This window comes from Culex pipiens, chromosome 2 (assembly GCF_016801865.2).
Source record: "Culex pipiens pallens isolate TS chromosome 2, TS_CPP_V2, whole genome shotgun sequence".
Classification (NCBI taxonomy): domain Eukaryota; kingdom Metazoa; phylum Arthropoda; class Insecta; order Diptera; family Culicidae; genus Culex; species Culex pipiens.
The window spans coordinates 155,535,095-155,549,286 of NC_068938.1; the positions used below are offsets into that span (position 1 = coordinate 155,535,095).

A 14,192-nucleotide genomic window follows, 5' to 3' on the forward strand; every position below is an offset into this window, starting at 1 on the left:
AAGTCTCCCTACTCTCCCCTAATTGGAACATTTATATGGACGTTTATAAAATTACTTTAACATTGCCGATTCTTCGATCACTTCACACTTATGGAAATGTTTGTCCTGAAGCTTGCAACAGTAATTAGTAGTTCAATTTTGATTATAAAACATGTTTTGAATCCAAGCAACTGGTTAATACTTGGTTTGGGAAATATGATATTCATTCATGAAAATCTAATAATACCTTAACAATCTCAAACCTGCTTAAATTTGGATTGTTTCAGCTAAATCAGAACACACAAAAACCCCGAATTATGTATTTTAAATTAGTGTACCAAAACATTACAAAAAATGCCACATTAAAAAAATAATTGAACATTGGTGCCGATGCGAAACGATAAAAGAATTTTTTCTGACATTAACATAGAAAATTCCTTAGCAGAAAAATAAGTTCAATTACTTTAACTATCTACTTAAGTCTGTCGTTCTGGGCATGTGATTTTGTTATCTTTTGGATTCCCAACTTTCTGGACGTGGTCACATTATCAGTTATGTACAGTTATTGGATTATTAAACAAGTTTAAGTTCACACTTTTTGCAAATTAATGTTGCATTGGTAATGTCGAACTATGTGTAGAATTTTACCTATTTAATGTGGCTTATTTGATTTATATAATTTAGCTTTAATAGTTTGCAAGTTTTCTTTAAGTTTTGTGATCATTTTACTAAGCTGGCCCCCACCTCTCATTATCCTAAGTTTTCGGTAAAGTGAATTCTGAAATTAAACACATCGTTCTTAAACGCCAATCAACAAGTCTTTATTAAAGTTTTTCTTACAATTAACTAGAACGAAATGTCTCAAATAAAACAAAAAAGAAACCTCAAACACAACCATTTTGCATTTACTTTTCGGATTCCAACCCTTTTGCAATCTTCCGTCCACTTCTTAAACGTCGGTTTCGCTCTTTCCGTTCTTCTGCGCTTCCGGTTTGTCGCAGGGCTTCAGCGCCGCCGGGATGTACTTGTCGACGTAGGGCAGCACCAGCTCTCGGTAGCGGTAGATTACGATGCTGACGATGGTCACGGCAAACAGCAGTCCGGCGATGATCTCGTAGTGGTTCTCCAGGTGATCGTAGTCGTTCTCGATACCGATCAGGGCTCCGAAGAAGCGACCCACGCCAAAGTGAGCGATAACGGGCAGGGCTTGGCCGATGGCGGTGACCTTGCGCGGAAGGATGTCACGGAAGTGCAGCACCAGGGTGATCCAGGTTAGGCCGAGGGTGGTTGGGAGCAGGAAGTCCTCGATGATATCCCAGCACTGCCAGTCGAAGATCGCGAGCAGAATGTAACGCAGGACGAGCGAGAGGAAGGCCGCGATGAGGATCTTGCACATTCCGAAGACCTGAATGATGCGCTCGGCGAAGATTAGGACGGGGACGGCTAGAAGGTCGCCGGCGAGGAGAAGCGTCTTCCAAATGGTACGGATCATGGTTGGGGTATCGTGAGCTGGGATGTCCTCCTTGGGGATGTCGATCATGTGCGACTTGTCGATGGAGTCGATGATGCTCCAAAGGGATCCAAGACCGATGGTGACCAGGAAGGGAAGCCAACACTGCTTGGCGTACTTCAAGAAAGCCGGATTGGAGAAGAACTTTTGCGGCGTGGTCTTGAACTTCCACCACTCCTCCGGTGGGGACAGATCCATCTGGAGCGGACTGAGCAGAATGACTGCGGCCGTTGTGTACAGCAAGCAGAACAGCAGGTAGGGCTGCTCGTAGTCATCGTTGAAGAAGATGATCCATCCGATCGCTCCCCAGACCAGCTGGCGGCCAAAGTTGGCCACACCGGTCGAAGCGTCACGTGTCGCGATGATGATGATGGTGTTGAACAGGGTCAGAGCGGCCAGCAGGAAAAAGTCCAGCAGAGACCGGATCGACAGATAGAAGTAGAAGGTGGAGTCACCACGATCGTCATCGCCGTCGTTGTCTTCATCCTGTAAAAACAGTAAGATTAGTATAGCATAACAAGTATCAAGACATCCTACATACTCCATCACAAGCGGTTCCAGCCATCAAGCTAGAGTTGTCACTGTACGGATCGCGCAGCGAACACTCAATAACCGGCTTGCATCCGTGATCTTGCGCCTTGATCCAAGCCTTGTCAATGTGGCACTTGAAGCCATCTGCAACAAAGATTCGGTTATCCCCAAATTCTTCTACCAAAAACGACCTAAAATACCAAGCGGATAGATGCACTCTTCCACATCATCCCGTTCGCTTCGTTCGTCAATCGAAGCCCGCAGCTCAATCGCTTCTCCGCCAAACTCGTAACACTTGACATCGTCGTCATCATCGTCGCTGTCGGCCATCTCTTCCGAGTTGTCCACGGCCGGATCGTGGCAGATTTTCGGTGCTGCAAAGTCCAGCGCCATGTTTTCCACCGTATCGGCGATACCGTCATTGTCGTCGTCAACGTCTTCCGCGTCGGGAATGCCTGGTGGGAAGAAGTTCGCTTTAGGACATTGAGTCTCGAGAATTTACTCAGCGCGTAACTTACCATCATTGTCATCGTCGTTGTCTTCCGCGTCAGGGATGCCTGCAAGTGAAAATTGATTTGAGAAATTTAGAATAAACAACATGTAGATCGTTTGAACTCACCATCATTGTCATCGTCGGTGTCCTGGTCATTGGGAATACCTGCAGAACGAAATAAAATCAAATTAGCTCAACCCAATAATAATGACCAGTAACTCACCGTCTCCATCCAGATCGTTGGCGTTGCGCGAACCTACGTCCAGCACATCGGGAATGCCGTCATTGTCATCGTCAATGTCTTCAGCATCGGGGATACCTGAAGAGATTTGTCGATTCAGTATACGGAAAATTATAAGGTTTTCAAACCATACCGTCATTATCGTCGTCCTTGTCCTCGGTATCGGGAATACCATCGTTGTCATCGTCTTCATCTTTGTCATTGGGAATACCTGCGAAAAAGGTAGTTTCATAGTTGTAAAGAGTTTGATTCACTTTAGTTACGTTGTTTCGGGAAAGCTTATTTTAATAAACAGGATTTATACGATTTTTCTACTTTATTTTCAAATAAAACATGTTTTCCTGTTTATAATTTTAGGAAATCAATTATTCATTCTATAAATAATAAAAAATCATGAAAATAAACTCAATTTCAGGGTGGCCACTCAAGTCGGGAAATTGGGAAAGTCGGGAAAAAGTTGGGAATTCGTCAACATCCGCAAAAAATCGGGAAAAAGTCGGGAATTTATGTTTTTTTTGTCAAAATGTCGGGAAAAGTCGGGAATTCTAAGCATACTTGATTGAAAATTAATTTTGACACTTTAATAATTTTTAATATTTTGTACAATTTTCAAATTAAACTCACTCAATTCTGCTTTAGTAAATTTCTTTAAATTTAAGGTTATTTTCACTTTTTCAATATATTTGAGTATGGAAAAGTTGTTTAAGACATTCAAAATCTTAATAAATATTAGATGCAGTTGACACAGATTTTTTTTTTAATGAATCAAATGATCTCTTTTAATTTTTGTTTATCAACAAGAAAAACTAAAATAAAAATAGAGCCTAATTGTTCAGCTTACAGTTATGATTCTATTTCATTTTGTCACATAGACTGAATATTTGAAAACAGATTCCAACTTGAGTTTGGCAATGTTTTTTTTGTAAATATTTTTAATTGTTTTACTAAATTCATTAGTAATTTCAAATATACTTTTTTCCAAATGTTGCCCTTGAACTTTGTGGGTGTTGTATGGGTGAGTGTGGGTAAATTACCTTTTATAGATAAAGCTTGATTTTCAGTTTTCAGAAAAACTTAAATATCGAATAACATCCAAAATTGAAAAAAAGGTTTACGTTTTGAAAACATGAAGAAAATATTGGAATTGCAAAAAAGTCTGAGTTATTGCAAATTGTTTAAAAAATTTGTCTCTTCAGACATTTTGCTTAAAATAAGTGGGAAAATAGGAATGAAATTTTAAATTAAGTTATCTTTAACTTTTTGCCATTTCCAATTAAAACGGAGTATCAAAAACTATACGTTTGCCAATTTTAGAAATTACATGAAGGTTATGAGTATTGTTGTACTTTCGATTTTTTTGTTCGAGGACTATTTTTTTGTGTTTCTATTCTGATTCATAAAAAATGAATTTCCATTTTTGAAGTTTTTTTTATATGTTGTTTAGTTTTTGTGTTAATAAAAATTGCCAAAAGTTAGATTTTTTAAAATTGATTTAGGTTTTTTTTTTGGGTGGTTGATATTGACTTTTTTATAGAGAGTTTTATTTAAATAATTATTTAGATTAGAAATGCTATTATTTGAGCTTTCTGAAAAAGTCGGGAATTTGAAAATGGGATTTGAGTGGTCACCCTGCAATTTCTATGAAGAGTAAAAACATATTCCACACTAAAAATACAATTTTTCAAATAAACAAGAAAGTATCCGATAAACCTGGCTATAGATTGATAATTATGATAATTCCAAAAAATAAGTATGATTGTGTTCTCGTTTTCGTGAGATCTAAAGAAAACCCAAATTGATCATTAATCCATGATAACAATTATAATCACAGATGATAAGTTTAACAAATAACGAACTCTCCTCGGACTCGATTTTCATAAATCATATGCTTGAAATTTGTAAATTCGTAAAATTTTAAATTATTCGAATTTTTCTAACAACTTAAGTTGTTTTTGAAATTAAAATATCAAGATTTGTTTTTTATAAGGATTTTTAAAACATTTTTTTTATATACAAAATAAATTAATGTTGCATCAGATATGCATAATGCCAACAAACTTGTGAAAATATTTATTAGAAATAAATTGAATTCAAAATTTAGGAAACATATTTTTTAATAGTTTAAAAATGTCCCAATGAAACATCAAACTAAAAGATTTTACGTTGAAACCGATTGCTCAATTTCTATAGAGTTTGTTTTACCACATTTTTATGTCTTTAATATAATTTGGTATCAAATTATTGTAATCTAAAATCATTTATGATTTTACGTTGAAATCGGTTGCTTTAAAATTCCTTAGAGTTTGTTTGATCACCATATTTTTTTGAAAATATGAAATGATAGTAGAATTTTTAATCAAAATATTAAAATCTAATATCATTTGTTTTTAATTGCTGATTTCACCGTAAGAGAAAAACGAATGTCTTGTTTTACTTCAAAACATATATTGTTTGAACAGCATTGAATTAGCCTTAAAGAGTTATTAGACTATGACAAACAAACAAACTCAAAATTTTTCGTGTTTAACAGTTTGCCAAACTTATTTGTGGTAAACTCGCAAACAACTCAAAATGTATATACGTTTCTGTAAACAAATTTAGGCATACTGTCAAAAAGTGCGAGTTTGTTTGTCATAGAGCAGTTCTCTAGGATTTCGGTCATTCGATTTTTTTTGTATTTTTTAATCCGACTGAAACTTTTTTGGTGGCTTCGGTATGCCCAAAGAAGCCATTTTGCATCATTAGTTTGTCCATATAATTTTCCAAACAAATTTGGCAGCTGTCCATACAAAAATGATATGTGAAAATTCAAAAATCTGTATCTTTTGAAGGAATTTTTTGATCGATTTGGTGTCTTCGGCAAAGTAAATTTGGTGATTTTTTTTAAACGGTAAAAAAAATTTGGTGATTTTTTTATTTAACTTTTTATCACTAAAACTTGATTTGCAAAAAAACACTATTTTTTATTTTTTTTATTTTTTGATATGTTTTAGAGGACATAAAATGCCAACTTTTCAGAAATTTTCAGGTTGTGCAAAAAATCTTTGAACGAGTTATAAATTTTTTAATCAATACTGATTTTTTCAAAAAATCGAAAATTGGTCGCAAAAATTTTTCAACTTCATTTTTCGATGTAAAATCAAATTTGCAATCGAAAAGTACTTTAGTAAAATTTTGATAAAGTGCACCGTTTTCAAGATAAATCCATATTTAGGTGACTTTTTTGAAAATAGTCGCAGTTTTTCATTTTTTTAAATTAGTGCACATGTTTGCACACTTTTGGAAAAAATATTTTTGAAAAGCTGAGAAAATTCTCTATATTTTGCTTCTTCGGACTTTGTTGATACGATCTTTAGTTGCTGAGATATTGCAATGCAAAGGTTTAAAAACAGGAAAATTGATGTTTTTTAAGTCTCACCCAAACAGCCCACCATTTTTCAATGTCGATATCTCAGCAACTAATGGTCCGATTTTCAATGTTAATATATGAAACATTTGTAAAATTTTCCGATCTTTTCGAAAACAATATTTTCAAAATTTTCAATTCAAGACTAACATTTTACAAGGGCGTAATATTGAATGTTTGGCCCTTTTAAAATGTTAGTCTTGATTTGAAATTTTTGAAAATATTTTTTTCGAAAAGATCGGAAAATTTCACAAATGTTTCATATATTAACATTGAAAATCGGACCATTAGTTGCTGAGATATCGACATTAGAAAATGGTGGGTTGTTTGGGTGAGACTTAGAAAACATCAATTTTCCTGTTTTTAAACCTTTGCATTGCAATATCTCAGCAACTAAAGATCGTATCAACAAAGTCCGAAGAAGCAAAATATAGATAGATAGATATAGATTCTCAGCTTTTCAAAAATATTTTTTCCAAAAGTGTGCAAACATGTGCACTAATTTAAAAAAATGAAAAACTGCGACTATTTTCAAAAAAGTCACCTAAAAATGGATTTAACTTGAAAACGGTGCACTTTATCAAAATTTTACTAAAGTACTTTTCGATTGCAAATTTGATTTTACATCGAAAAATGAAGTTGAAAAATTTTTGCGACCAATATTTCGATTTTTTGAAAAAAATAGTAGATTTTTTTAGATTTTTTGCACAACCTGAAAATTTCTGAAAAGTTGGCATTTTATGTCCTCTAAAACATATCAAAAAATAAAAACAATTAAAAATAGTGTTTTTTTGCAAATCAAGTTTTAGTGATAAAAAGTTAAATAAAAAAATCACCAAATTTGTTTTTACCGTGTATCATTTTTTTCCAGTGTAGTCCATATCCATACCTACAACTTTGCCGAAGACACCAAATCGATCAAAAAATTCCTTCAAAAGATACAGATTTTTGAATTTTCACATATCATTTTTGTATGGACAGCTGCCAAATTTGTATGGAAAATTATATGGATAAACTAATGATGCAAAATGGCTTCTTTGGGCATACCGAAGCCACCAAAAAAGTTTCAGTCGGATTAAAAAATACAAAAATTAAAATTGAAGAAAAAAGACCGATTTCGTAGAGAATTGCTCCATAGTCTAGTTCCTGCTTCAAAAAAACTTTTAATAAATTAAACATAAGTTTTCTTAACTTCCAACAGTGTTGCCAAATCAATAATATCTTCAATATAATTGGAAAGGCCTTTTTAATATCATAAAATAACAATATTAATTTTTTGACTCGAAAAAGTTGAAAACGGTTAAGAACATTGATTATAACCTTCTTCAACCTTCTGCCATTTATTTCAAATAGGACGGTACATCTGCAGGTATTATAATGTTTTATAATGTTGGGACCTCGCACTTACCATCTCCATCCAAATCATCGGAAATCTGACCCTCCTTATCATCCGGAATGCCATCATTGTCATCGTCAATGTCTTCATCATCCGGAATTCCATCATTATCATCATCGGTGTCTTCCGTATCCTTGATGCCTGCAAGTGAATTTGGATTTATTAGTTTGAAATGTTGATATCATTACAAACTTATGTGACTAAATCAAAAGTTCTCAACTCACCATCATTGTCATCGTCGTCATCCTCTTCATTGGGTATACCTAGAAAACGTGCGGATTGGGATATCGTGCATGAATGAAGTGTTTGCCAATCACAGGGGCTTGCCAATCAATGCGAATCGAGAGTGATCTGAATGCTTTAGTGCGTAATATTACCATTGAATTTTCGACATGACCACGAACATATTTGTTAGTATGAGAGGCGGGGGTTAGTCTGACCATCACGTGCTCCCACATACCGTCACCGTCCAGATCGTTGTGCTTGGCCAGCGAATCTTTGTCCACGCTGTCCGGGACGCCATCGTTATCATCATCGGTGTCCAGTACGTCGGGAATTCCTGGAAATTTGGAGTTTTGGATTAGTTCGGATGTGAGCTTCTACGCAGATGTTGTTACTTGCCATCGTTATCATCGTCATTATCTTGCGTGTCCGGAATGCCGTCATTGTCGTCGTCTTCGTCCTGATCGTTCGGGATTCCTGCAACGTGTAACAGGTAGATGAAGGTTGGAGTTGTTGTTGAGATGTGGTAAAGGAAACATTGTAAATGCATGGTAGATGCTAGGGATGTGACCTTAAGGGAAATCCAGAGACCTTCGGTCGAACCTCTAGTGCAAATGTAGCCAAAGTTTGTTGATTAGACAATTTCGAGTTGAAGATTTTGGTTTGCGACTCGTTGATGTTAGGGAAGAAAGTTCGCTGAAGGAGTCGTGAAGATGATGAGGACGAGCATATAGTAACGATGATCAAACTCTGGGTCAGTATCGCACCCGAGCATGTAGAGTAGAGTATACGGAGAGTGATCGGTAGTGCGATGCATCGCAGTTTTTGGTAGCTGTTGTAGAGTTTCTTGTGTATGAGAGCAAGGAGATTGCTCAAGTAGATATGGTACACAACACAGGCACACATGAACAAACAAGAAGGTAGTAGGTGGTAGTAGCGTCGAAGGGTCGAACCTTCCGTGCAGGTCCTACGTACCATCGCCGTCAAAGTCATCGTTGTTGTTGGACTTGGTTTCGGCTTCGGGGACCCAATCGCTGTCCTCCTTATCGGGAATGCCGTCATTGTCGTCGTCGTCATCTTGAGCGTTGGGAATTCCTAGAAAATATTTTCTTTGCCGATTTTTTTTTCCGAGAATCACTACCATCCCACCACGTGTTGTCGTCGTTTTCTTTCCCGAGACTTTGATACCAATTGCATCTTGATCATATCTTAATCCTTTGCTATGCCGTTGATATGCTAAACGTGTTCACGGTTTAGGTTCCATTCGGTTTCACATTCCAAATTAACTTCAGAATCCGCAAAACATATCAACGACAATCCAAAGAGCCGACAGGCTAATCTACATCCATACATACCGTCCCCGTCAAGATCGTTGGCCATCATCTTTGAGTCCGGATCGACACTGTCCGGCACACCATCATTGTCATCGTCCATGTCTTCCGCATCGGGCACACCATCATTATCGTCGTCATCATCCTTAATTTAGAATAAAATATTTTTTTAATATCGGGACAACTGTATTATTCGTAAGTCCTAAATTACCTGCGTATCCGGAATGCCATCGTTATCATCGTCCGGATCCTGATCATTCGGGATGCCATCACCGTCCAGATCGTTACTCTTGGCCGCATCGGCGTCACTACCTCCACTGCCATCATCAACACGTACCACCGCCTCGGAACCATCGCCCACATCTCCGTCATCATCATCGTCATTGTCCTGTACGGCCGCCAACAGCATGGCCTGTTCCTTACGCTCGTAGCAGTTGCTCTCGAACTGAACATCCCTCTGACAGGTGTACTTGCAGTCTTCCAGGGCCAGCATGCCCACCTTGTTGTGGTCCCAGTCGTGGCAGATTCCCTCCGCGGAGCACTTCTCCTGCGCAATGTAGGCGCCCTTTTTGTTACACATGAAGCTCACCTGGGGCGTACAGATTCCCGGCGCCGGATTACGACTCACGCCGAACATCAGCACCACGTACAGGACGACCGACGCAATCAAGCTGAGCGCCGTCAGGATCCGAATGCGCTTCCCATAGGCGAACGCACTCGAGGTGGCCCACTTGTCCACCAGCAGGGCAAACAACAGCGGACCGAGCAGGGCCACAACCGGAATGATGATCGAAATCGAGTAAATCTCGTTATAGTCGAAGCCCTTGTACGCCATGTTGGACTGGAGGAAGGGGTAGATGCATCCCAGGCCTGGGGAATGAAACGGTTTGTAAGTTTTAAATCTATGAATCTGTGCCAAAAAGTTTATTTATAAAAATTATCTCTTCAAATTTCACTTCAAAATTATGTGGGAGGTGAACGAAAGTAACACTTTCGAACCATACAGGATAAGTGAGCAGTTCTCTGGGAAATCCGTAACTTTGAAAATATTTTTACTTTGTATGTTCAGGAATATGTGTTCCAAAAAAAATTTGTTCGTTAATTGATGGCTTCAATGTGATCTAAGATACCAGTTATACAATAATACAAAACACTGATTTCAAAAATGAAACTTCGAAGTTTTGGAGAATTAGGGTGGTTCGTTGGTGTTGCATACAAGTAAAAATTGCATGAAAAATGTGGGAGCAGCGAACAGCATTAATTCTCCATACAAACTTTGGAGAAAAAACATTCGGTCCTGTCAAAATATTTTTTGGAAAATTCAAAGTAATCGTGTTTCCTCGACCCCAAATTTAATGCTTCCTTCGAGTAGAGCCTGCGCAGAAATTCTGTTGGTCGGCGTAATAAGGTTATCGCTGATAATTTTATCGATGATATCAAAATACCGTCAGTGGGGGTGACTTTGGGTCTGGGGGGTGAGATTGGGTCAAAGTAATTTTTTTACGGATTTTACCATTTCTCAAATTCTTCTCAATGAAACTGAATTCTGTTAAAAGAGTTGTGTAGGGGACATCTTAAGACACGGTGTGTTTTCTAGAACAAACTTTTCAGGAAAAAATAGTCATCGCTACTTTCTAATGTGTCTTATAGGAAATTTTCTCAGCTTTCCAATGCGCCTAAGAACGAAATGTTTCATCGAGAAATTTCTGAGATATCTCTATTTTAAGTTTTTTGGCTTTAATTTTTTTATTATTTATTGGTAACTTTATACTAACAGTTCAGAAAACTTATCAAATGATGTTTTCATGTGTCATTTACTCATCAAAATGTGCAAAATAAGACAAGAAACAACTTTGTAGAAGATTGCAAACCGCTAAACATTTTGAAAATGAAGTTTCAACCTAATTTTTGAATATATGGAATTTATTCAGAAATTAAAAGCATAAAACAATGTGAAAATATATTTTTATTAAATTGTTACATATATTTGTTGTGTACAAATATCACGTGTCTTCTCAGATTTAGCTTGTTCAACCAAAACTTTGTCAGGTTTGTGTTTGTTAATGGTATTATTGAATTTTAATTAATTAATTTTGATATTTTCTTAAGCAAACATTAACCAGGAACATAAATACAAATATGATTTAAAATTGAAAATGTACTACATATTACTGTTGCAAGCTTCAAAAGTCATATTTTCATGAGTATAAAATAAATATAAAATTTTATAAAATGTTTACTGTTGAAAATGCACTTAAAATTAGTAATAAAACTCGAGTCTTTAAATTCAGAATGCTGAAAACACCGTCACAATTTTTTTAAACAATATTATTTATTATTTTAACAAAAAAAAAAAAACAAAAAAAAGTCTTTACCAACTATTTGAACAAGAATCAAGAAATATTTATTTTTTTTAAAGATGAGATTGAAGATGAGAGTCTTAGTAACTTCTCAAATATTGCTAATTCCTTGATCACTTAATACAAAAAAACTAAAACTAATCATTTCATACTGATGAAAAGTATTTCTCCTAAAGCTTGCAACAGTAGTTTGCAGTACAATTTCGTGTATTAAACATGTTTTGTATTCATGTTACTGGTTAATGTTTGATTAAGGAAATATGTTATTTATTTATAAAAATCATGTAATACCCTATCAATCTCAAACCTGTAAAAAATTCGGTTGTATCAGCTAATTCCATGCTGAATCAGAGCAGACCGGTGTTATTTGTACACAACAATTATGTAATAATCTATTTGTTCTTGTAAAAATAATATTTTAATGCGGTTTTATGATTTAAATTTCTGAATAAATCCCACACATTCAAAAATTCGGTTAAAACTAAATTTTCAAAACGTTCAGCGGTTTGCCACCTTCTACAAAGTTGTTTCTTGTATTATTTTACACTTTTTGATGAGTAAATGACACATGAAACACATTATTTGACAAGTTTCCTGGACTGTTATTTAAAAGTTTCCAATAAATGATTAAGGATTTTTAAACAATAAACTTAAAATATAGATATCTCAGAAATTTCCCGATGAAACATTTTGTTCTTAGAAGCATTGGAAAGCTGAGAAAATTTCCTATAAGATACTTTTGAAAGTAGCGATGACTATTTTTTCTCCTTAAGGTTGCCCAGAAAACACGCCGTGAAGATGACTTCGCTGAAAAAAATCTCGTTCCTTGAACAAATCCTGTTATTTTGGCAGCTGTCTAAAGTTGAGGTACGTTTTTGGCCAAAACTGACCTCTCGAAAAATCATTTTTCTAATATTTTTATTGGAATTGCTCGAAAACTACCCAAATGTTTGAAAATCTCCACTTCAAACATTATAGCATGTCAATACGATTCCCTCGAACAAGAAACACTGTTTGATGACTTGTTTTTACCACATCGTTGTATTTGAGCATCATTTTAGTTTCATTTGACCCAATGTCACCCCCTCTAAGGGGTGAGATTGGTTCAATTTTCAAACTATTGGCATTTGATGTAGTGTTCATCAAAATCCCCCATATTTGGGAAAATGTTAGTAAACTATCTAAGAACAAAACTACGTTGAAAGATTTTCGATGTTATTTTAATTGTTTTTGTTATTAAGAAATTACGAGAGGTATATCGTTTTTTGACCCATAGTCACCCCCACTGACGGTACTATATATTTGATTGGCGTTAGTTTATTTAAATGAACTTATAAAAATGAACCTATTAAAACAAAATCCTCTCAGATTTTTAAAACTGTTGAAAAAAAAACAACATATTTTTGTATGATTTAGTTCAAAAGTATAAATACATAAAATTTGCTTAAAAGTCTGTGTTTTTGAAAAAACATAAATTTTGAACCATATAAAACCATGCCAATATTTCGTCGCCATCGTGCTAACTTGTCGTACGTGCATTTTGGGCCAAATTGAGTTAAGAACGCCATTTTGTGCAGCTCACAATGCCTCACCTTTTGACCTTCACAGATCCCCAAAATTCGATTTCAATCCTGAGATATTCAACAAAAACCGAAAAAACTCCGTGCATTTTTGTCACTTTACATATGAAAGTAGTTTCAATCTTGTCGTGCTATGTTGTCACTCCATGAAAATTGATGTAAGTGCGACAAAAGGCCAAAGGGATTTCAGGCCAGGAAAGTCAGGATGCGTTTGTCGCACGTACAAGCTAGACTATCGTAAACATTTTTAATTATAACTCGGGACTCCAGCAACCAACTTCAACCAAACTTCGGGACAATGCACAGAATGGTCAGCCAAACAAAACGTGTTTGTTATTGTTTACATTGCGTGCTCTCGTTTTTGTATATTCAAGGTCAAACATTAAAACCCGTTTTTCTCGGAACGTCAAAATGGCGGGTAGGACAAGATAGCACGACGACGTCGATTTGTACTTCATTAGGATTTTAAGTGAAAGTTTTGATATGTTAACAGATTTTTTTTTTTCAAATTTTAATATGCTGCAATATTGGTATTAAATGGCGATAATTCAATCGGATAGTACAGAAATTTTAATAAAGTGAATCGCTTTTAAGATAAGGTCACTTAAAATTTGATTTTACCCAGTTTTTCGTTTTTATAATATTTTTTAAAGGTTCCAGGACTAATAAATATTGAAACTTGGACCTCTAGTTCCTGAGATACAACGGTTAAAAACAAGGCTCCTAATTTTAAATGCGAATATCTCATCAACTAATGGTTCCATTTTTAATGTTAAAACAATGTAAATTTGTAAAATTCTCTGATCATCTCGATTATATTTCAAAACGGTGAAATATTTAATATTTTTAATATTTACGTACTATATTGTATGTTACCAAAATTGTATGCTACCAAAATTGTATGAAAGAACAAATGACGCAAAATGACTTCTGTGGTTAAGGGGTTACATACATGTAAATCGACAAAAATGTATTTTTTTCAAAATCTGTTTTCAGGGAGTTGAAATATACATTTTCATCTATTTACAAAACAAATTTGAAGACATTTGGTTGTATCATTGCTGAGATATAGTTATTTAAAGTGAGCAGTTTCAAAAAACTGGTGCCACGGTATCTCAACATTGCTTCGACCAAATTGGCTCA

The 14,192-nt window shown here is 35.4% G+C and overlaps 1 protein-coding gene across 6 annotated transcripts in view; it reads right to left on the reverse strand.

The window, feature by feature from the left end:
- Window positions 1–775: 775 nt before the first annotated feature.
- Window positions 776–14,192, reverse strand: part of LOC120426478 (uncharacterized) — a 38,428-nt gene continuing 25,011 nt past the window's right edge. For 2 of the 6 annotated variants that reach the window (XM_039591242.1, XM_039591243.2), the window contains exons 3-16: window positions 9,321–9,979; window positions 9,134–9,254; window positions 8,754–8,873; window positions 8,178–8,255; window positions 8,017–8,115; window positions 7,781–7,819; window positions 7,569–7,697; window positions 2,888–2,965; window positions 2,737–2,832; window positions 2,640–2,678; window positions 2,539–2,577; window positions 2,221–2,475; window positions 2,031–2,164; window positions 776–1,975 (exon numbers count right to left, since the gene is read on the reverse strand). In XM_039591242.1, the coding sequence (XP_039447176.1) occupies window positions 929–1,975; window positions 2,031–2,164; window positions 2,221–2,475; window positions 2,539–2,577; window positions 2,640–2,678; window positions 2,737–2,832; window positions 2,888–2,965; window positions 7,569–7,697; window positions 7,781–7,819; window positions 8,017–8,115; window positions 8,178–8,255; window positions 8,754–8,873; window positions 9,134–9,254; window positions 9,321–9,979 (2,933 nt within the window). In that variant the 3' untranslated portion in view covers window positions 776–928. The remainder of the gene's footprint in view (window positions 1,976–2,030; window positions 2,165–2,220; window positions 2,476–2,538; window positions 2,578–2,639; window positions 2,679–2,736; window positions 2,833–2,887; window positions 2,966–7,568; window positions 7,698–7,780; window positions 7,820–8,016; window positions 8,116–8,177; window positions 8,256–8,753; window positions 8,874–9,133; window positions 9,255–9,320; window positions 9,980–14,192) is intronic. The other 4 variants (XM_052707668.1, XM_052707667.1, XM_052707669.1 and 1 more) reach the window with 4 other exon arrangements.